This window comes from Periplaneta americana, chromosome 11 (genome assembly GCF_040183065.1).
Source record: "Periplaneta americana isolate PAMFEO1 chromosome 11, P.americana_PAMFEO1_priV1, whole genome shotgun sequence".
NCBI classification, from domain to species: domain Eukaryota; kingdom Metazoa; phylum Arthropoda; class Insecta; order Blattodea; family Blattidae; genus Periplaneta; species Periplaneta americana.
Window position 1 is genome coordinate 1,368,968 of NC_091127.1, and position 25,193 is coordinate 1,394,160.

At 38.7% G+C, this 25,193-nt stretch overlaps 1 protein-coding gene across 3 annotated transcripts; it reads left to right on the forward strand.

Annotated features, from left to right (window-relative positions):
* Positions 1-183: 183 nt before the first annotated feature.
* LOC138708715 (synergin gamma-like) lies at positions 184-19,887 on the forward strand. Of its 3 annotated transcripts, none has more exons than XM_069838819.1 (8): positions 184-340; positions 2,272-2,473; positions 7,360-7,470; positions 8,281-8,760; positions 11,054-12,850; positions 15,339-15,489; positions 16,193-16,347; positions 18,300-19,887. In XM_069838819.1, the coding sequence occupies exons 1-8, from the start codon at positions 312-314 to the stop codon at positions 18,540-18,542; spliced, it is 3,168 nt and encodes a 1,055-aa protein (XP_069694920.1). In that variant the 5' UTR covers positions 184-311; the 3' UTR covers positions 18,543-19,887. The 3 variants fall into 3 exon arrangements, with proteins under 3 accessions (XP_069694920.1, XP_069694922.1, XP_069694923.1); XM_069838821.1 differs by lacking the exon at positions 184-340 and adding an exon at positions 344-468; XM_069838822.1 differs by lacking the exon at positions 184-340 and adding an exon at positions 479-2,144.
* The last annotated feature ends 5,306 nt before the right edge of the window (positions 19,888-25,193 follow it).

Consider the following 25,193-nt stretch of genomic DNA (forward strand, 5'->3'; position numbering starts at 1 on the left):
TAATTTATACTGCTTAAATAGAAATTTAGCTACTTTTTCAGGAACGTTTAGTGACAATAATAAAACTTTCTCAATTGATGACAAGAGGAGTAGCTCTTGATTGATAATAAGGACTTTAGTGACTTTTGAACTATGTTTAGTGATTGTCCGTAGACTTCAGTTGGCAACGCTGCACAGATGTATTACAAAACATGAGGCTTGTCAGCCTGTGAAATGTGTGAAGTAATGGCTGTAGGGAAACTTGTGAAAATCTTTTCGAATTCTTTATTGCAATTATTATGTAGAGACTTATAATTAACAAACAGAAATTGATGCACTCAGTCATAGAAATGGCAAACAGGTAAAATATGTAACTGCAAGTATTATGCATTTCGTAGAATGACAATATTAATAAGAAGAATAACAACACCATACAATATGTTGTCACTTGACTGTACTACTGAATTATTAAATTTTACTATATCCAGTGTAAGTTACATTAAACAATTAGTACCTATATAACGCAGTTATAACACGAACTTGTTAATTGAAGACCTCCCCAAAGAAAGGATGTAACATCAAATTAATGAAATAGGTATGTGTGTCGGCCTCAGTAGCGTAGTCGGTATAGGGCTGGCCTATGCTCGAGGTTGTGGGTTCGATCCCGGTTCAGGTCGAGGCATTTAAGTGTGTTTGACTGCATCAGGCTCATGTCAGTAGATTTACTGGCACCATGTAAAAGAACTCCTGCGGGACAAAATTCCGACACACCAGCAATGCTGATCTAATCTCTGCAGTTGCGAGCGTCGTTAAATAAACCATATTTTGTTTAGGTATGTGACAGGTGGAAAAAGTAATTTAGAAGCATTAATTTATAACAATACTTGTGTCTTGAGCATGCGCAGTGTCACATCATTGAACTTAGACAAATTTCTTGCAGGATACTAAGTGCAGTTTCTCCAAAATTATTGCATCCAGTAGCTGAATAAACTTGTACCGTATTCCTGATTACTCATATGGTTCTACTAGAATGTATAAGCCTAACAAAATATGGTCCTGAAATTATTTTCTTTACACCTGAAACGTGTATGTAGATTTTTTGGTTACACCCTTATCTCGAGGATGTCTTCAATCGTCAAATGTAGTGAGCTTGAAACGCTTGAACAATGCCCCAAAGGCGAGCTACTGATCAATGCTAGACATCGTTAAAAACTTTAAATTGGGAGATTCATGAAGAAGTAAATTGTGTATCATCAAATGCTTCTTTTTTAGACGGGCAGACATTATTGCTATTAACGGGTTCTTATTCTTGATCCTACAATCCATTTCGAAAGAAACCTAAATCAGGTCACTGAGTGTGATGTTGAGAAGAAGTCTAATATATGAACCTTATTTGCCTTATTTTTCTCAAAAGTACAACATCCTTCTTAAACAACGATCTGTCATTGGTTTGCTGTTTGGCAGTAGAGGTTCTATTACAAAATTCACATGAAATTACCTACCATCTTAAGGAACTTCACATTCCTTTTGATACCGTATGTAATATTATCAAAGGTTCTCTTCAAATATTACATCATCTCATTTCAATTAGTTCATTTATATTTGCTTTCAACAATTAACTTTTTTTTTAATGTTTCAAATATCGCATTATAATTAGCAGTACCGTCGACCGGGTATACTTTACACAAGGGGGGTAACTTTACATATTTCAAGAAAAATGGTGTATAACAGCTTTAATAATGGCACACACTTCAGTCTACTACACATATGTGCTGTTGTCACATAGAATCAGATCCACGGAGTTGCTACACATTGTCTGTAATGTGCTGCCTTCTAAACATTTTTCTATGAATGTGTAAAGTATACCCGGTCGACGGTATTGTACATGTTTATTGTATTCAGGACCCTTGTTGTCACTCAGATTCTTTTAACTGATTGAATAAATAAAAATGGTAATCTTTCGAATCAATCAATGAAATATAAAATCCATTGTTAAAACAACGGTGATAATTGGCAAGAGCTCATAAGGCTATAAATTAGGCTACATTCCATGAGGAGGAGCATCTGTTGATGTACCATTGCGTCATTTTCTTTCCCTTTGACATACATAGACCATCTTCCTAAAATTTTGGAAGTATTTATCGAACTCCTTTGAATGAAATAAGGTAGGTACAAATTTTACCTCTGTTTTAACATTTTTGTGATTGACATAAAACCTACTGCGCAGATTATGACCATTATTTAAGTCATTAACGCTTCTTACAGAACTAACCAATTTTGTTATATTCCAAGGTACCCATTACAACGGTCACAAATGCAGCCCCGAATTGACTTGCATGTTGGAAGCAACGTGCCTTCCATGTTTCCTAGACCTCGGGCTGGAATGTGGCCGAGTCATCCGCCTCGGCAACAGTTACCAGATGAACAAATTGAGAAGCAGCGTGAATACCTGAAACAGCAGCAGAAGCTTCGGCTCTTGACGGCTTCTACTCCCGTATGTGGCTGCTAAGTATTAATTCCATCATCGTCACCACCAACACCACCACCACCACCATCATCATCATCATCATCATCATAATAATAATCACCTTCATAATCAACATTGACTCGTACAATAAAGTACAACATTATAAATCAATGTTATAATATACTCACTTACTCCCTCCTTGACAACTAACACATTAGCAAGAATAAAATCCATAAATTCATTCTTCACAAGCAACACATTACATCAGAAAGAAGTACAATTTAAAATTAAATTTAGATACCAGCCATGTATAAAATAATGTTTTCTAATGTGCTGCATCATTAGCAGTCTGCTCTGCAATACTTGGGGTCCTGTTTGACAGCGATGCAGTTGTTCATTTCTTCCTCCAGATGACTGCATAAAATGCACTTCACTGAAGGGAAAGTATTGATTGTGTTAAGGTGTTTTGCAAGACAGTTGTGACTCTTGTTAATCTAAAATGTGCTACTGCCTTTTTCCGTGGCAGATCAGATTAGGCATTCCCATTTCTTCTTTTTGGCTGCTGTGTGAAGTCCGTTATCATTCATAATTTTGGTTTTCAATTTTATGTGACATTTCTCTGTGAAGTAAAGTGTTGGTTTAGAGCGTGGTAATTGTTCTATAAAATAATGCATAACACACGAGAGTGAATACATTTTATGTGCTTGTTGGCTTAGTCTCAGGTGTTAAAGTTTCCAGTCACAGATTAAATATAATTTTACTATAAATTACTGATATAAGATGAGGGTATTCAGAATAAGATTTTATGGGTTTTATTCATGTAAGCCTATATAAAACCCAAAACTTTTCCTTGAAAACGACTATTTATTCAGCATTTAATTAATTTAAAATATTTAATCTTCAGTAGTGAAATGATAAAAACACACCAAGTTGTAAAGTTATGAACCTCTTACAATCATCCTTGCTGTTGGGTCCAGGGTTCTTGATAGAATGGTGGATTTTGAAGGGTGATGAAATCCTTGGTATGACGTCCTCCATGAGAGAAGTAATGCTGTGGATCCCATTTCGTAGATTTGCGGCACAATAAAAATTCCATCTCCTTGTTAGAGGAATCCAGGCTGTTCCTCGTCTATGTTGAATTCCAATGCTGATTAATTTCAGCAGTTGAAATCATCGTTAAATAAAGTACTGCCGGCTACTGAACCACTGCCTGTCTTACTTAATTGAAAGGAAACATGACGCTGTACTTGACCATGGGTTCGAATCCCTCTTGCCTGATTGCCTGGTCAGTTTATTTCGAGATTGTTCACAATATGCCGCAATTGTGTGCTTGCTGTTACTAATCAAATCATAGTAAAAATACGCGTGAGATTATGGATGGATAACGATGTTCCAAGCTGTATATCGTCTGTATCTGTTCATTTGTTGAACCATCCTTCGGCTGTTCACCTTTATGGAGAAACTCATTCGTCAGGGGTGTGGGGGATTTTACGTTTATGCTTCAGCACTTTCATAAATGTTACCGACACAATTCAGATTTGCCTAAAAGCAGTACAACCTGTGAGTAATGAATTAATGACTTCTCAGTTTTATAGACCACAGAATGACTATGGAATTGTAATAGCAAGGCGTGGTAATTGTTTTATTTGACTCGCATACACTTACTTACTGGCTTATAAGGAACCTGGAGGTTCATTGCCGCTCTCACATAAGCCCGCCATCGGTCCCTATCCTGAGCAAGATTAATCCAGTCTCTATCATCATATCCCACCTCTCTCAAATCCATTTTAATAATATCCTCCCATCTACGTCTCGGCCTCCCTAAAGGTCTTTTTCCCTCTGGCCTCCCAACTAACACTTTATATGCTTTTCTGGATTCGCCCATACGTGCTACATGCCCTGCCCATCTCAAACGTCTGGATTTAATGTTCCTAATTATGTCAGGTGAAGAATACAATGCGTGCAGTTCTGCGTTGTGTAACTTTCTCCATTCTCCTGTAACTTCATCCCTCTTAGCACCAAATATTTTCCTAAGCACCTTATTCTCAAACTCCCTTAACCTATGTTCCTCTCTCAAAGTGAGAGTCCAAGTTTCACAACCATAAAGAACAACCGGTAATATAACTGTTTTATAAATTCTAACTGGCATACACTTGGTGGTGCAAATTAAAATCAAGGAAAGTCTTTCAGTTAGTTAGGATTGTTAATCCTATAATGATGGGTTGCATTGTAACTTCATGAAGTTCTGCTGCGCGAATAGCATCATATCTAAATGCTATATTTCTTGGAAACCATCACTCCCTCTTTCCATACCTTCTCAAATGAGATCACATATGTTGTGTTGAGTGGTTACTATGTTTACGAATAGATCCAAAATTCATAAGTTGAAACGTGACTGAGGTAATGGAGTTTTAAAGAGGATGAAAATTCTTAACTTCTCTTCCTTTGAAAGTCGCGTATTTATACAGAGACATTATGACTTGAGGCGAGAAAACAGCTGGTGACTCCGGCCCACTGGTAGCGTGATTTTTGGTGAATGCGTAACCATTTCTCTGGCGCTTCTACAATACTTAACAGTACTAACAATAAATGCCCCGAGGTTCACTCAGCCTTCTATAAAATTGAGTACCGGGTCTTTCCCGGGGGTAAAAGGCGGTCAGAGCGTGGTGTCAACCACATCACCTCATTCTAGTGCTGAGGTCATGGAAAGCATGGGGCTCTACCTCCATGCCCCCCAAGTGCCTTCATGGAATGTTACGGGGATACCTTTACCTTTTTACTAACAATAAATGTTCAATAATTTGGACAGTCGTTGCTGAAAATGGCCCCCATTTGCTGCCATACACAACTAACATCTTCTGATAAACGAATGAACAACACTCTGAAGTTCCACATCATTGATAGCCTGAATTTTTTCTCGTATATAGCCTGTTTCTTTAAATCTTGTAGCGAGTCTAATTGTTTCGGCAGAAGACACATCTCTTTAGAAAATTTGTTTTAAATTTACGTCTTGTTTTCGCACATGACCTTCTGCTTTTTATGTACGTATTGTACATATACACACGTTCACGCAATGAGATTTGTTGGTAGGCATTACCTAAATATACAATAATCACTAAACTTTATCACATGTACACACGTTCACGCAATGAGATTTGTTGGTAGGCGTTACCTAAATACACAATAATCACTAAACTTTATCACATGTACACACGTTCACGCAATGAGATTTGTTGCTAGGCATTACCTAAATACACAATAATCACTAAACTTTATCACATGTACACACGTTCACGCAATGAGATTTGTTGGTAGGCATTACCTAAATACACAATAATCACTAAACTTTATCACATGTACACACGTTCACGCAATGAGATTTGTTGCTAGGCATTACCTAAATACACAATAATCACTAAACTTTATCACATGTACACACGTTCACGCAATGAGATTTGTTGGTAGGCATTACCTAAATACAGAATAATCACTAAACTTTATCACATGTACACACGTTCACGCAATGAGATTTGTTGGTAGGCATTACCTAAATACACAATAATCACTAAACTTTATCACATGTACACACGTTCACACAATGAGATTTGTTGGTAGGCATTACCTAAATACACAATAATCATTAAACTTTATCACATGTACACATGTTCACACAATGAGATTTGTTGGTAGGCATTACATAAATACGCAATAATCACTAAACTTTATCACATGTACACACGTTCACGCAATGAGATTTGTTGGTAGGCATTACCTAAATACACAATAATCACTAAACTTTATCACATGTACACACGTTCACGCAATGAGATTTGTTGGTAGGCATTACCTAAATACACAATAATCACTAAACTTTATCACATGTACACACGTTCACGCAATGTGATTTGTTGGTAGGCATTACCTAAATACACAATAATCACTAAACTTTATCACATGTACACACGTTCACGCAATGAGATTTGTTGGTAGGCATTACCTAAATACACAATAATCACTAAACTTTATCACATGTACACATGTTCACGCAATGAGATTTGTTGGTAGGCATTACCTAAATACACAATAATCACTAAACTTTATCACATGTACACATGTTCACGCAATGAGATTTGTTGGTAGGCATTACCTAAATACACAATAATCACTAAACTTTATCACATGTACACATGTTCACGCAATGAGATTTGTTGGTAGGCATTACCTAAATACACAATAATCGCTAAACTTTATCACATGTACACACGTTCACGCAATGAGATTTGTTGGTAGGCATTACCTAAATACACAATAATCACTAAATTTTATACACTAACTTTGTACACTTGAAGACTCAAGACTTTTGTGACTACAGTGAATTCCATATGGCGACTGAGGATCTACTATGCCGCACCTCTAACAGCCCGTGCAGGGAGTGGGTCGCCAGTAACCTGCTGTTTTCTCGCCTCATAGCATAAAATGTGCATGTACCTCATGCAGTAGGTTTGTGTTTCTGAGTGGAAATTTACCCAAGCTTGGCGATGCAGCCCTGTCAGACTCCTGTGGTTCCTAATCTTCGAATAAGTAAAAATAGAAATCAGACTCTAGCACTAATTGGAAAGTTTGTGGAAGAAGCAGAACTAGGTTAATAGTGTTGGGTGTGTAAGGATTTACGGAAAAACAAGAGTTTTGTATAATATCTAATGCAAAATATGTTTGCCTAACAAAAATTTTCAGTCTTGAAGGATGCTGATATTTGTGAAAGAATAAGGTGAAGTCAGTTTTCATTTTTTTAAATTATACACATTTTTAGACTGCTTTGTTGGGGCTCTTAATGAAAGTATTTAGATTGCATTGTGTGGTTTTCATGTTACAAAGTGACATTAAGCTTAATAACTTGGTATTCCATTTTACAGCAAGCTGTCAGTGCTGACGCTCTGATTGAGAATCTCCTTGGGAAAAAGGAAACTTTTAAACCGAAAACTAGTGGCCATGGATTAGTGCCAGGAGCAGCACCAACTTCTCAGGTAGCATGCACACGCACTCACACATACTCTCTCTGTCTCTCTTCGTCAGGGAAGTGAATGGTGAAGGAAAATGGACTGTTTATGTTTTTTATTTCACAATATAACTGGAATTATTGTTGTTTGTTTTGCCGTCGAATAGCTTAGCATAAGATAACTGAACAGTAATTCACTTAGCATAAGATAAGCTATTCATACAACAATAATTCCAGTTATAACAGCTTATTGGAACTTATACAATATGCCTGTAAAATTCACAATATAACGCTGTCTTACTGGAAAGGTAATGCAACTTGAAATCTTTCTGTGAAGTAGACTTATGGTGAATACTGGTACAAAGAAATGCAGTATCTACACTTATTGCCATTTTATAAGCCTGCCCTTCTTTGCCACACCTTTCTCTCTATACTTGGTGTATTTCATTTTATCTAACACGATTTCAGAGCTGAGATGAAAGCTGCATAGCCATACATATGCTCGTTGTCCTATGCATAGATGGAGTGAAGCAAGATTGAGTTCAGAATTTTGACAGACATACTGTGTGTCTTTTCAGTCTGTCAGACCATAGTCTTTTTCTGTTAAACTAAACTTATTTTGTGGAAAATATTCATAATAACTTACATAGAGATTCAAAATTAAATATTACTTTTTAAACGTGAAGTTAAAAAGTGACAAAAAATTTAGATTATCTTGAATTCGGCTGTTAGTTTGAGTGTGGCATGTATGATAATGGTCAATTCCAGCGATGATTTGCACAGAACTTGGATTTTGGTAACTTGAAATTTTTACATTCTGTAACTTCTTCTTTTTCAGAACATGATGAGTAATATAGGCATCCCAGTGCAGGTTCCTGGCATTGTCACTCCTCATAGTATAAGACCAGAGATGGGCTTTCCTGTACCTTTACCAGCTGGATCGTCTTCATCAGCAAGCATGATGGGGGGCTATGGGACGCCTGCTGATATCATTTCCATGACTGCAGCAAGCAAGGCCTACCCCACTGCATCTCAGATGGACGTGAATGCTCCAGTGCAGACACAGTTTCCACTTGCCTTGCCAGCCTGGTTGACGCCTTCTTCACCTCTTCTTCCCCAACTTTACCGACAAGTTTGGAAGATGGTGGGACAAGAGAAAGGACTTGTGGATACAACGCGAATATTTCCACTCCTCCTCACCAGTGGTCTGCCCACGGATGTGCTTGGCTTCATATGGGGATTAGCGAATCGCAAGATTGCAGGTCACCTGACCGAGCAGGAGCTGTACGTCGTGCTGGCCCTTGTCGCACTTGCACAGGTTGGTGGACATGAACCACAAGTTGATTACATTTCTGGAGCTTTGTGAAGAATACTTTCTTTTTATCCTCTGATTGAGGTTCTGGCTGATATGTACATCTGTTATCAGGCAGTACATCTCACTTGACGATTTGCATCAGAGGAAGAACAGTTGTCTGTACCCCTATTTCCGGTTTGTTATGGGAAATGGTACTACCACCAACCGATTCTTTACATAGGTTTTGGTTATCAAAATTTTTTTATGAACAACCAGTATAATATAGTTTTCGAGAAAAAAGGCTGATACTGGTGGTCTGGTATGTACGAGGGGGATCCAGGAAATAACGACCGTTTTGTTGTAATAATTAAAAAAAAATATATTTATTTGAAAAAACAAAGTCTGTTACATAACTGAAGCTTCCTTTACTTCTCTACATAATCACCACCTAAATTTAAACATTTGTCGTATCTGTTCACTAGCTTTAGAATTCCCGTGTTATACTCCTCTGCCGCCAGTTCATTAAGCCAGGTGTTCACTGTCTTCTTCAACTCTTCATCACTTCCAAAACGCGTACCACCCAGAAAGTCTTTCAGCTTAGTGAAAAGGTGAAAATCGCTAGGAGCAAGGTCAGGACTATAGGGCGGATGATCAAAGATTTCCCAACCGAATTGATCCAGCAATTCTCGAGTTGAAGCAACAGTGTGCGGGCGGTCGTTGTCGTGAAGAAGCACAACTCCTCTCGAAAGCATTCCTCGCCTCTTGTTTTGGATGGCTCGCCGTAGTTTTCGTAAAGTCTCACAATAACGATTTGCATTGATCGTAGTGCCTTCTGGCATGAAATCCAGCAAAAGAACACCTTTGCGATCCCAAAAGACAGTAGCCATGACTTTTTGTGTTGAGAGAGTCTGTTTGAATTTTCTCTATTTCTTGGGTGATGAGGGATGATGCCACTGACGTGATTGGCGCTTGGTCTCTGGGGTGTTGTGAGACACCCAGGTCTCATCACCAGTCACAATTTGATCAAGAAAGGCGTCTCCATGTGTGTGATATCGCATCAAGAATGTCAATGCTGAGGCCATTCTCTGAGTTTTGTGTTGGTCACTCAGTTGCCGTGGAACCCATCACGCACAGATTTTGTGGTAGCCAAGATGTTGTGACACAATTTCACCAAGCAAAGAACGAGAAATGTCAGGAAAGGCAATATGCAATTCGTCGAGTGATGTGCGCCTGTCTTGCAAGATTCTGTTGTTCACTTTAGTCTTCAGGTCTTCTGTGATGAGTGATGGGCGTCCGGGTCGAGTTTTATCGTGGACATTTGTTCGCCCAATGTTGAACATTTCGCACAGTATCACCATACACTTCTTTCAATTGCCGGTAAATTTCTGCAGGTTTCAAATGTCGGGCATTCAAAATCGAATCACACTCCTCACCTCACAGTCGGCGGTATTATCAATCACATCGTTCATTTTGAAGTAACACAAAATGCACAATGGTGACTTGTTGCAACCAGTACTCACAACATTATGAGAACACATGTTAAGGAAGCTAGTTGACCTTCAAACAAGGAAGGGGAGTCAGCTGCGCGGCGGGTATGCGCGAACGGTCGTTATATATATATATATATATATATATATATATATATATGTATATATATATATATATATATATATATATATATATATATACATATACATATACATACAGATTTTTTGAGGCTTAGTAAATTTACCACATACATAATTAAACAGGTTTGAAGAATTTACACACTGAAATGACATCTCAACTGAGAATTTTTAACTGTCAGTTGCAGTTCTTTCTATTTATAAATAAGTTACGGAATCACAACTGACTAATATTATTTACTTTAACTTTTAAACTGCAATAATAAAATCTATTGCCAACTTCACAACACGTCAAAAAGTTCTGAACTATGCTGTGGTAACTGAATGTCTAAAGTATTGACAGTAACAGGATCATACATATTGACATTCCCCAAACAATATAACCAGGATAAAATAATATGATAAAGCATGGAAAATGGAAAAAGTGTATCAATTTTAATCTAAATTTCAAACCAACTTGCGAATCTGATGCTCTCTAGTAAAGCACTTGTAAAAATATAGATTCTATTGTATAACAAAAAGCTTAAGTGATACGAAAAAAATGTTTATTTTCAAAGTGAGCACAAGTATAAATCACAGTGTTTTGAGTTGGACACATTTCATGTCTTCATCTCATTTCACATCACATTTGTCATGTTGTGGAAAGGTGCACAATTAACATATGTATTCTGAATTTCACATTTGTGTTGCAGAACGGGTGCACATTTAATAATGTGGGTGTTCTGAATCTCGTTCCACAACCTCCAATTCCAAATCTGAAAATCAGCAGCTTTGAATCGATGACGTCCATGCCAAGCAGGGAACTGGAAGCAGCTGCTCCTCCGGCACAAGGGAAAATGAAGAGAGAGGAATTGAATCTCCATCTTGTTTCTTCGAATGCGTCATGTTTCCCTGCACAATCTTCTGTTTGTGACGATACAGGATTAGACGAATTTACAGATTTCCAGAGTGCAGCAACAGCAGTAGGCGTGGAGACATCAACTGTTAAGGAGCAGACTTCGGCCAAACCCGAGAGTCCGAGCACGCTGTCTGAAGTACCCGGGGCTCAGAAGTGCCCTAGCGTCATGGTAGTCAGCAGCGGGCATGGACGTGGGGTTGGCAGTAGACTTGCCAATCACTCGCTAGGAACTCCAAAACAGAAGAAAATTAAACATCATCATCACCATCACCACCACCATCACCATCATCGTGGTCAGTCTCAAATGATGGCGAACTTCACACATTCAGCAGATGAAGATTTTTCAGAGTTTCAGCAGGCCAAAGATTCGGCAGCTTCTGGTGATGGAGCTGTAGACGACATGTTTCCCAAATGTTTGGTTAAAGCTCCACCCCAAGGGAAAACTTACCTGTTGAAAGAAAGCGCTATTCGGACAGAAGTAAACCAGTTACCTCTTGAAGAACTGCAGTCCACAACTGCTGAAAAGCCACAGCTTGAGGAAAGCAAACCGGGCCAGATTGTTTTGGGACTTGACAAGGCAACTTCAGCATCTGCTAAAAGTGAAGGAGTGAATCTCATTTCTATAGAGGAGGATAAATATAGCGCACTTAGAAATCTGTCTTTAGTTGACAAGGAAACTCCGTTGTTTGTAGGACCGGAAGAGTCGCCTGCAAGTGACGATTTTGGAGACTTCCTCTCAGCGGAACCTTTGCAAGGAGTTGATGACTCATTTGCTGATATTGCTGCTCGGAAACAGACTCCAAGTGGGGATCTTGTGGACGTGAATACTGGAAACATTTGGAAAAGACACGAGCCTCCGCAAGCTGCAGAGTTCGAAGTTGATGACTGGGGCGAGTACGAAACTGCTCCCACACTGAACTCTGCTAGTGAGACGAACTGGAGTAAACAAGAAACAGACATCTCAGCTGCCTTCATGGATCTGAATCTCGATAGTGATAAAAGCAACTCAAAGAAGATCGATATTGACTTTGCTGGTGCTGAGAAGGAGGCTGCATCTGTGTTTTCAGCTGCAGGAGAATCGTCTGGTGGTTTGAATTTCGGTAACGCTTGGGACTTGAAAGCTGTTCGAGGGGAAACAAGTGCAAGAACGGAACCTAGTAGTTCTTTCCAAGGATTTTTGGGGAAAATTTATGACGACGATGTTAAAGCTGATGATTATTCTTCAAAGATAGATGTATTCTGCTCCAGTCCCGATGACCAGCTGCATGCTGACAGAAGTGAAGGTTATGATATTGATGTGCAGACCCGTGATGGCGATGATGATTTTGGTGATTTTGTAGGACCAGACGCATGGTCAGAAGAACAGAAATACAGTGCCATGAGTAAGGATATTCTGTTTGAGGGGCACTTAGGCTCAGGATTGAAAGATGCCTTGTATGGCGACAGTCAGTCTGTGAGCAGCCTGGAGTTGCCACCCCTGGCGCTCAGCCGACACGGCTCGGTGCCCAGCCTCGACCTCAAGATATTCCCCAGTGCTGCCGAGAAGAATGGTGGCAACGGAGGGAACCAGCCTTGGGACTTGTCTCCACAGGTATTAAGTGCATTATTATGGAGATTACTGCATGTGTAGTAACAAGTCAACATGATCATTTCTGTATCCAGTAATTCATGCACATTTATCCATAAAAAACTTCTTGAATTCTGTTGCATTGTTGAAAGAATAAGTAATTGGAAATTTCTGTAACTAACCTTTATATTTTTCTTTGTGCAACTGTATTATGGCAGACTGAATATTACACAGTGACCTGCACACTCATTATTTTTGAAGGCCCGTGGTGCAGAGGTAGCGTAAGAGGTTCATTGTCGCTCTCACATAAGCTCGCCATCGGTCCCTATCCTGAGCAAGATTAATCCAGTCCCTAGCATCATATCCCTCAAATCTATTTTAATATTATCCTCCCATCCATATCTCGGCCTCCCCAAAGGTCTTTTTCCCTCTGGCCTCCCAACTAACACACTATATGCATTTCTAGATTCAACTATACGTGCTACATGCTCTGCCCATCTCAAACATCTGTATTTAATGTTCCTAATTATGTCAGGTGAAAAATACAATGCGTGCAGTTCTCCATTCTTCTGTAACTTCTTCCCTCTTAGCACCAAATGTTTTTCTAAGCACTGTTTATAAATTCTAACTTTCAGCTTTTTTGACAGCAGACTAGACGATAAAAGCTTCTCAACTGAATAATAATAGACATTTCCCATATGAAGGGTACACGGGAATAACGATCAAGGTCCATTTTAGAAAGTTTCGAGAAAAACGAATTTTAAAGTTTAAGCACTTAATACTTTGTTATGTGTGTATTTAATAGAAATTGACTTAGTGGAATGTCAAGAACGATGATTTCTTATTACTAGCTAGACCACATGATAGTACTTCTTTTCCACTATAAGATAGCATTATTAACTCAATTTCGATTTTTGATGGACCTTGATTGTTTTTCCCATGTACCCTTCATATTTATTCTGCGTTTAATTTCCTCTTGAGTGTCATTTATATTTGATACTGTTGCTCCAAGATATTTGAATTTTTCCGCCTCTTCAAAGGATAATTTTTCAATTTGTATATTTCGATTTCGCACTTTGATCTAGTCACGAGATATAATCATCTACTATACTAGTATGTCTTTATCTATCAAGATATGATCTATTTGTCACGAGATATAATCATCTACTATACTAGTATGTCTTTATCTATCAAGATATAATCTATTTGTCACGAGATATAATCATCTACTATACTAGTATGTCTTTATCTATCAAGATATGATCTATTTGGTTGTGTGTCAATCCATATGGAAGAGTCCAAGTGTATTTATGTATATCCTTAAGGGGGAATGTTGTACGTTTGACAGTTAAATTTTTTGATGTGGAAAAGTTGACTAACCTAACTCCATTGTCATTACTAGTTACGTGTAGGCTCTCGTTTCCAATAATCGGTTTAAAACTATCCTCCCGTCCTGCTTTAGCATTGAAATCTCTCAATTAAATATTTATGTGGTATCTAGATAACTGATCAAAAGTATGTTCCAGTTCCTCATAGAAGCTATCCTTTATATCGTCGTATTTCTCTTCTGTAGGGGCGTGAGCATTTATAACCACGATATTGCACCATCTACCCTTAAGTACCAAATACGATAACCTGTCAGTAATAAATTCAACCTGTTGTAAACAATACATGTTGAATTTATTTTATTATTTCATTTGCAATTGTCTAGCTTCGAATGCCACTGGGCCGATTATTATCTAGTTGGGTTTTTCACCAGCTATAGACTCTTAGTACATAAGTAGTGTTGACATATTAATCTGACTTAAAATCTGTTAGCAAAACATATAAGTGGATTATATTTCTTGAACTGCCAGTCAGTGAATGTGAACAGCAGAAGGCAGCCTGGACAGTAGGATGGACATGTTGAAATTTCGAAATATTTCTTAAGGTTGAGAGATTGTATGAGAATAAAATACCTACAGTGTTTCAAATCGATCGGAAAAAGAAAAGAAGTGGCATATTGCGACTGAAATTCATGAAAAAGAAAAACAGAATACACCTTATAATGTATTCTGATGATAAATGTATGAAATATGGGATTTCGTTGGCAGGAGGGTTTAGAGAAGACAAAATATCAACTGAATATGGCTCTTATTTAATGACAATTTTCAATACATCAAAACATCATTTATAGATTTAGCAGCTTACAACTACAGCTTGCTGTTTTTTGCAACTTAACATGCCACCACCACCCCAGCACCACATTAAACCTTGTACACACCACTTGCAAATTATGAAAATGATCCGTATCTGTCAACATTGAAACACGCCATAACGAAACATTGGTTGCCATTTTACGAAAATGCAGTAATTCTCCATTGCCTTCAGAGAGTATATATTGTAAGTTTCTTTAAAATCGTATTTTGGCGGCTGTTTTAATTTAATGGGAGAGGAAGCATTACATTAAGAACAAAAAGTAATTATTGAAAACTAATTTCTTATCGCTAATGCTGCACTGTAACATCTTCAGGGAATTGACCACCAGCTGAGTGAATGGCAACGCTGTCTACAGAGCTGTCTAACTCTGCTTCAGGCAGCCGTTGAAACATTTAACAGTATATCATGTGGAGATGTTTTGGATGAAGTTTTGGGATCAGCCGAAGGAAGAGACTACCTTCAAAGTAAGAAGCTTTGCTTTCTTTTGTGCGAATTGTAGGAAAAGTACTGAATAGCTGCAAAAATGAGTTCTCAGTTCTTGCCAGTAGTGCATATTTTCGCCATCCATTATATAAAAAACACGGTTTTGTTTTGTTATGCTGTATTGTACTGGGACCTGGTCGTCAGTTGTGGACAACTACAACCATGAGTTGGGAATAATACAGAGTTATGAAATAGGGATCGATATTATCTGGGCTAACGGACTGTTGTCTGTTGCTACCAATCACAATACCGGTGCGGACTGCAAGCCACGATCCATCCTGACCGTAAATATGTAAGGCAACCAGCCACAGTGCCAATCGTTGCCAGCACGCGCTCCCGTGTGGCACACCACTGATGATGTCTGCCGGACGAAACATATGGTAGCAACAGCTCCAACAGACCACGGCCCTTTAGCCCGGATAACATCGATCCCTGTGACACCAGCCGTGAAAGCATACATTCCAAGATTAGAGTTACGAAATGTTTATTACCAAGTAATGTTTCAGATATTTGAGAGAAGTACAATAAATTCCTTTTGAAAAATATTTAGATTAAAAAAATTGCAGTTTATTTTATTGTTGTCAGCCCTGTTCCATTCATTCTGAGCAGAAACATATGATGTATATGAGCTGTTATATTATTTCTAGCACAGTGCACATTACATACGACCTGTTTGTTCCTCAGATCTGCTGGAAGTGGCCGGTGTGAGCCACAGGGTTGAGTGCTCGTTCAAGCAGCTGGGGAGCAGTGCGGAATACAAGCAGCTGGACGCACTGCTGGCGGACATTGACTGTGCTTGGTCATCACTGGAGTCCTATTACATGAAGGCAGAAATTCCTGTAAGCAACCATTACAGCAGTGTTCCCCAATCTTTTTAAGTTCGTGGCACCCTTGAGAACAACATTAAAAACTGGGGGCACCCTTCCTTGAATATAAAAAAAAAGTAGGTTTAATATATTCATTTATTGAAAGATGATATAATAAGTAACATACATCATAACATAATACGGTAAACTTTACTGCAATCACTTAGTAAAAAGACATCAGTTTCATATATTGTTCTGTCGAAGTCTCGGGAATGTTCGTGAGGAAGCGAGTAGTCTATACTGTTCTCCAACCAGATCAACAGTGAAAGGAATGTGCTTACTATTGCATCATCTATTACAGCAAAGTAGATAGATAATGTTACCGCTATAACATCAGTTTAAAAACCATGTGCTCTCCTGTATATGATTAAAAGATCAGGAGATTAACTGTGATCTAATTTTGTAACTAGGGCAGTATAAATATGTGTGTATCAACGTTATCGTTTTTGCTGTGAGAGCTAGCCAATAGAGATACGAGTACCCACGTGTGTGACCTTATGACATCAACATTCATTCACAGCATTACCCCGCTGCGTTTTCTCGTGGTTGGAGTACAGTACTACTGTAGTATACTGAATAGGGAATGTTCGGCAGGAATTGGCTGTAATGCCATCTGCCAGAGCCGGATACAAGAATAATTGAATCATCGAAATTAATCGATCTGTAGTGCATGAGAGTAATTAATTTGACTTATTTCAAGACCTTACAAGACTTTATACTTAAGTAGACACTAATTTTTTTGGTTTATTTCAATATCTCGCGGCACCCCTTAGTCGATCACGCGGCACCCTAGGGTGCCGGGGCACACCGGTTGGGAACCACTGCATTACAGTAACTGTACTAGTTGAATTTATTTTTGTGAGATTTCCTGTACGTGGCTGAGGGCTGAGCTGGGCAGGAGAGAAAGTGTGCGAGGTGAGAGGAGGGAAGGGAAGAGAGGTGAGATATACGTGGATGAATGTGCAGAAAAAAGAGAAATGGAGTCAGATAGAGGAGGGGAGAAAGGAAAGATAATATGATTTTGGTGAGAGGGGATGAGATGCTGCACAAACAGCGCTAAACGAGCGTGCGCGCTCCTTCTGAGCAGGAGAGCTGTGTTTATCGCTCGCCGAAACGGAGAGGAAGATACGTCAGAATGACATGGACTTGAGATAGGTAGAGGAGAGGGAAACGACCACTCAGTTATCTAGTGGAGTGCAGTGTGTAGGCCTATTCTCAGGAACTGTTTCACGTTGCTTACCTACTGCTACAGTACAGTATGGAGGAATCTAAAAGACGGAACATAACATTTAACGATTTACAGCTCGAACTTATTGATCTTCAATGTGACCTAAGGGCTAAAGATCGTTTGAATAGTCGACCTGGTTGGCGAGTTGGTATAGTGCTGGCCTTCTATGCCCAAGGTTGCAGGTTCGATCCCGGGCTAGGTCGATGGCATTTATTTGTGAGCAACTGTTTTCTATAATCAACTTTAATAAAGGCAGACATCTGTAACTGATGTTTCATTATGATCAGTAGGCTACTGTTCCTTTCAGCTGCCAACAGCATAAAACCTCGTTTTGATGTACTGATAAATAAAAATATAACAAAATGATATTGTACATTTAAGTAGCTATAGAATTTCTATTATTTCTGTAAAAGAAATATTTCTTTATTAATTAATAATAATCTAAGCTAGATTTGCAAACGCTGAACGGAAATTCATTTCATAAGCACTCGTAATAGTACTTTTGTGTACATTTTGTACGAGATCACCCCTTCTTCCAGTCCACCCTTATACAGAGCGCAGCTAATATCTGCATTCCGCTCATGAGCTGTGAGCCGGCTCAGAGAGCGCAAACCTTGTGCAGGCCTGCTCTACATTGTTGCATATATTGCTATTGTGCTTAAAATATTTGATTACGTCATTTGTTGTGTAATTGCAGATTGAGCTGGCGTCTGACCTGCTGGCGAGCGCAGCAGATGGAGGTTCAACTTACGAAGCGTCGGTGTGCTGTGGTGTGTGTCTAGTAGACGTCGCTAGTGGCTCAAAGACAGACAGCAGTAGGAACACTAGTCAGTTGGAGTATGGTGGCCATATTTATCATTCCGTATGTGCAAACTTGTGGGTCAATTGTGTTGATTCCAGTCTACCGGCACTAGCCATAGGAAGCAGCGGTTTTTTGTAAAATAGGTGGGTGTAGTTGTAAGTTGTTGAAGAAGGCATCTTTGTTCTCGAGTATTATATAGTATATACAGCCCTAATTTATTTATGAGAGAACTGCTGGTGGAAACCGAGGTTTGTGATATTACTGAGATATTCCAGTGTTGTAACAGATGTAAGAGAAGTAAATTATTGTAGCGACATGTCTAATTTGCACACTTTTTTTTAAACATTGATCACTGTAAGTATACAGTGAGTACATCACTGACCCAATGTGAATACAATACAGCATATTAGTTTTGTAATAAATATGGATTAAGCGTACTCATCCCTGGTGGTCTGTGCTTGCCTCTACACCCAAGTATTGCAGGTTCACATGGTCAGGGACAGTACGACTTCCTATGTGAGGAAAGTGGAGTTACTGATCTTGTGCCACACAGTGTGTGACTTTCGACCAGTTATTGTAAGAAAATTCTCGGAATGATCATTGTATTGTTCGTTGTTCCACTGGTAATCCCAGGTGGAGCCCTCTGTCACTTAAAAGTAGAAACATTGTGAATTTGGAAGTAGCTGTGATATGTGCTGGTATGATTGTTCACTTATTTTAAGTAATTATAGGATACAGCGAATGGCTATACCAAATGGGATCACATAAGAAATGAAGACGCCCTCCAAGAACTCAGAATGGAATCAGTACTGCAGTGTATACCAAGGGAACTGGCACCGTCATGTCAAGCGTAAGTCTAGAACAAGCATCCCTCGAGCAGTCTTGAATTACAGACCAGCAGGAGAAAGATCACTAGGACGCCCTGTGAAGAAATGGAAGGAAAATTTTGTAGACTGGATCAGTTCTTTTTAGGAAGAAGATGATGATTGGATTCACTCTTTTATCCATTCACCAACACCATCAGCACCACCAGCATCATTACTGCTACTCTGCTGATCCCACTCCACCTCTAAGCCACCACCATTAATGTTCCAGGTTCTTTGTGATGTGTGATGTTATCGCAGTTATATACCTCAGAAAATACATTTCAGCAGATCAGTTTCTTTGCTTGTTGATTTTCATTATTATTGAGGTCTTTGCCATATGTCTCTGTGTGCCATTTAGTTATAGAATTCGAATTGTATTTCTTTAATTGTGTTTTTTATTATGTAAGTACATAGATTATAATTCAAATTCATTGAAAAAGACTGAAGTTCATGTAATGGCATCTCATGGAGAAAGTTTTGCAGCATTGAAACTGTAATATGCAAAGCTGATATGTGGCTCACAATGTTAAATCACGTGTGTTTGACTTAGGAGTACTCTTACGTTCTAATTGATCAGAGAGTGCATGAATGAATGACTGAATAAATAAATAAATTAATGTCTCACTCCTCTCATATCTGTATGAGGTACTTGTAAGTGACTGCCGAGGTACTGAATCTTTCGCAAGTGATTCAGAGGTTTTTTAAACTTTTTACTTTTATTTGGAGTCTCCAGTACTTGAGTTGCTGCTTCAGAAATATCATCATTGTCAACAGTAGTATTATTTAAATGTTCAGATGATCTTTCATGTTTTTCTAAAGTGTGCTTAGTTGGCCTGACTATTATCTGAGTTGGTGCTTCAAAAATATCATCATCTACATCAGCTTCTTCTTTAGTATCACGATTACCAGAAGACTTTATTCTACTACTATCTTCAGTACTGTGGGGAAGTAAAGGTGTTTTGAAGTTACTGCTTGTTACTGGAGACTTTATGGAACAACTGTTATCATTTTTCAAATTCATGCACTGAGTTTCAGCACTGAAAATGTCCTCTGGATCAGTTTCATCTCCGGAATCGGTAAGCATGCGCTCACTTTTATCACTGACGTTTGTGGGTGTGGTGCTAACAGGAGTTTTATTGTTTGATTCCACCTTGGTGGTTTGATTTTCAGGTCTCTGGTCTGTAGACACAGGAGTGGAAGTTTTTGTGCAAGACTCTGGCACATCTTCCGTTTGTTTACTCTTTTCTGAATTTGTGCTAATTGGTTTCTTATTATCTTCACTATTTAACTTTTCAGGACTTTCATCTGCATTCGAAGGAACTTGTTTTGACTTGCTGATCTGAGTTGCATCAAAAGTGAAGAAATCATCATCTCCTTCTAACATGGATTGGTCAAACATATTTTCGTTGAAACTTGAATTCTGTGCAACTTTCGAGTCAGACTTATTAGCATTCTCTTCTGGATCTAATGATGACTTATCACCAGATGACGTAATATCCCCAACTAAGTTATCTTCAGTAGATACAGCATTTTTTTCTGTCACTGTGTCTTTGCCTAAGGAATTCGTCTTTTCTTCCCCAGATTTTTTCAAATCAAGGTCTTCGTGAGAGCTAAGGCTACCGTCGTCATAAACATATTCCTCAGTTTGTTACTAACAGCATCTGTCTTATCCACCGCACATCGCTGGGTGGGAGCATCATACATGTTACCCACGTCAATATGTTCCTTATCCACCAACTCTGTTTACCAACGTTACTCACGAAGAAGAGAAGAAAGGCAGATGAAGAGAGGGAAGTAGAGATGAAAGAAAGAAGAGATAAAAAGGAAAAGAAAGTACTGGTTAACTGTAAAGAGGATGATAGTGGGATTCTGTTTATGTATGTAATGTTTCAACTCCCTTAAAGCGGTGTGGGTTATTATATTTCCCTTTGACCGTGGAGGTAATGTATCAGAACCATCTGCATTGCAAACAAATAGAACAGTCGTTCTTCGCTCCGACTTTTTCCCTCGACATGGCTCACCTTTGTAAGTCAGGGTTTCATTTGGTTGCAGATTAAAAAAGAAGCCTGTTTCATCTCGTCGTGTATATTATCCTTAAGGGCATAACCTTCAATCTGCTTCTGGAGTTCACTCTTCCATTCTTCTGCTGCTTTTGGGTTCACACTAGCACTTTCCTCTGAAAGAATCTTGTGTACGAGATCAATTCAACCGTTAGATTTATTCCAAGTTTGTTAGTGATGCCAAACCAACATGTGTACCAATGTGGGTATCAACTTCACTGAGAATATTCATTTTCTCTACTATTGAGAATATCCTGCACTTTTTGGCTGGATTTGCAGCCAATGCAATATGCTTTGACTTAGCTGCAAGCACTGCAGTTCCAGTGGCAAGGGTACTTTGAGGCAGTTGCGAAAATGCCTGCCCAAAAGAATTCTCACGATTAAAAATTGTAAATAATACTCAATAAATTTTCCTGCTATAATTGTGATTGAGAAAATTAGTGGTTCTTTGCTCAACGACTGCTAGTTGGTGGGTGGCACTTGTCAACGATAGATATGCTCGGGCAGGTTGACCGAGGTCTACTGTTGAGGCATGTGCCGTGGCTTTACAGGGGTGATTGGAGGATAGGATTCTCTGTTGGCATTAGGTTCTTTGTTGGCAGAAGGAATTTCTAGCAGTCACCTCTGCGGCATTGTAAGGCATGTCTGATGAGCAACAAGAAATATTCAGACTTTCCTATACTTGAAATTAGTGTTACCATTTAGTGTAGTTACTTTTAACAATTTTTCAGTGAGATAAAATTAATGAAACATTTGTAAATTGTTTAAATATAATTTAGCGACTTTGAAATCCCTCACAAAGGAATAAACTTTAATCTGTAGCGATGTATTACTTCCTGCATACCCACTCTTCAAATACTGGTTTCACTACTGCTTCGTTCTCTGTCTGCAACAGCAATTCGCTGACAAACAAACAAAGCAATTGACGTTAGCGTCTCGCATTTAGTGTGACGTCAGCTGCACCTTACATGTGGTCACGCTATGGTTTCTGGAGAGATAGGGGATATCTTATGCCAAGTTTTACCGTTAGATGGCAGGAGCCTTCCATGCGGCCCAACACGTTGTAAGGCTATATGCTGCAGTTGATTGTGTTCTCCTGCTTGTTGGTTTTCTGTGTGTAAAAATTATATTTATAATTATTTTGTATAGCTTAGTACAATTTAATATAATTCAGTATTTTCTTATCTCATAATTTAATTTATCTTAGTCCATAATTTAAATTAATTCACATTAAATAATAGCGTAAACTTGTATAACACTGAGTGATTCCCCCTAAGAGATGGATGGGGAAATCTGCAGTATGCAGAATATTTGTTTATTTGTCTACTAGCTAGTACATGATATTTACTATCATTGACTGAGGGAAAAACAAGGAAGTGGTGAACAAAACTACGGATTAAGTAATTAAAAACATTCGGGCTCTGGCTTCCCAGTAGCGGTCGACTTCCTTGGAGGATTTCAGAGCAGGGCATTTTGCAAGATGTTGTCTATCCATGTCTTCCTGTTGATGGCACAAAATGCAGGATGCTGATGGAAGGATGCCAAGACGATCGAGGTGTTTACCCAGGATGTCATGTTCAGTGTTAAGACGAAAGCTTGCAGCTGCCAGTCTTCTGGTTCAGGAGGTATATCCTTCAGTAATTTCCTACGTTGTTGCGAAATGTTTATGTCCAGTTCTTGTTGGTGATTATTTTTTTGTAGTTGCTTGATATATTGTTTTACTGAGTTAAATGACAAAGGTTTCCGTGGGTATGCAGAATATAGATGTGAGTAAATTGAATGTTCATGAATCTGAACGAGTACTTCGAGAACGAGGTGCACGAATAAAAAAAATAGGAACTTTGTCGAAGGTAAATATTGCCTCTTTAATCATTAGTATTGTAATGCGAAAAACAGGATATGCAGCCACCAATGTGTTTTTTTTTAAGGGACGGGACTATTGGGCTTGAATTCCTTGATTTTTTTTTCTCCAGTTGCAGAAAAATCAAATGCAATTTTTAATGGGATGATATAATGTGATCGCAGTAGCATCATGATTATTCGTGCGTTTTGCACATGCAGTTTTGAATACTGTGTGGGATGATTTTGAAAATTTGAAGTTAAAACATGGTTTTAATAATTAATCTACAGCACATTAAAGGCATTATTCAAGAAATGGATTTCTGGAGTCAAGGTGCCGCTACTTTCTTTTTTTATGCATAGACTGTATTATTCATAGGCCTGTATATTTTCTTCGCTGTGGGTCGTCCTGGATAATAAACATCCCAGTTAATCGAGAGTTTACTGTAGGCCAGTATGTTCCAGGCGTAAACTTCGGAGACTCCTGCAGGTACTGAATATAATCTAAGCTAACATAGCTTTCTTTGCCCTCTTCCAAATTGAAGCTGCAGCCAGCAGTTCCTTCCTTGAAGCAGTTCCTTTTGTTTAATAGTTCGCATTTTTGAGGCGGAATTTAATTAATTACATTTTTTAAGGTTGAAAGCAAGTATTCACAATCTTTCTGATCAGAAAGCTTTCCTACTTTCTACATCTAGGAACGCAACAAAAGTTTGGCATTTTGAGTTGCTTTTAAGAGTATTTAATATACTAATACACTATGTGAAGTCCACACCTGTGGAGTAAAAGTCAGCGTGTCTGGCCGCGAAACCAGGTGGTCCGGGTTCGAATCCCGGTTGGGGCAAGTTACCTGGTTGAGGTTTTTTCCGGGGTTTTCCCTCAACCCAATATGAGCAAATGCTGGGTAACTTTCGGTGCTGGACCCCGGACTCATTTCACCGGCATTATCATCACTTCATTCAGACGCTAAATAACCTAGATGTTGATACAGCGTCGTAAAATAACCCAATAAAATAAAATAAATAACACTACGTAAATCCTCAATGTTCATATGCTGGAAAACAAAGCACACACAAAGCGCTGTGAGGACTGGGAGGCAATTAACCCTAATGTGAAGATAAACGAAATGCATATAGAGTGTTAGTTGGGAGGCTGGAGGAAAAAATACTTTTGGGAGGCCGAGACGTAGATGGGAGGACAATATTAAAATGGATTTGAGGGAGGTGGGATATGATGGTAGGGCTGGATTAATCTTGCTCAGGATAGGGACCAATGGCAGGCTTATGTGAGGGCAGCAATGAACCTCCGGGTTCCTTAAAAGCCAGTAAGTCAGTGAAGATAAACGTACACTACCCTAATCAATAATTAATAGAATAATGTTTGTATTACGGTCTTATGAAATTATCAAACATATAAAAAATGTGACAATTCTAAACTCATATATCCGTGTGGTAGGGCTAAACCCCTTTAGCCCTTAATGGCGTTGGAGGAATCCGTATCGGGGATTAGGGCACCTCATGACCACCAGCCGTGTCTCCTCACGTTAGAACTAAATTCTGATAAATAATCACTATCCTACCACCAGGTAATGACACCTGTTCTTCACAAATCAAATTCACATTTTCAGGCTATTGAAGACAGAAAAGACTTAATTGCGACAGCTGAAGCCGTCAAGTAATCATCATTTACGCTGTGCAGTGTATCACCACATGCCTGTGATACGGTTATTATTTTTGTGCTCGACCATGCCGAAATGTAGTAATTATACACCTGGTAGTAGCCCTTTAATGCACCTCATTAAAGTACACCTATTCATTATAATTCAGTTGTTCAGCCAATGAGAAATCACCATTGTACCATTCTAAAACCGCAAGTATCGATTATTCTCGGATATGCAATCGAAAGACAATTAGCGAAAAGTCACAGAGGCTGGAAATCCAATACTGTCGTAGAAGGTTATGTTCTGTTACTATAATAATTAGCGTTAATTGTAAATAATATTAAAATAAATTCAATTTGTTATCTCG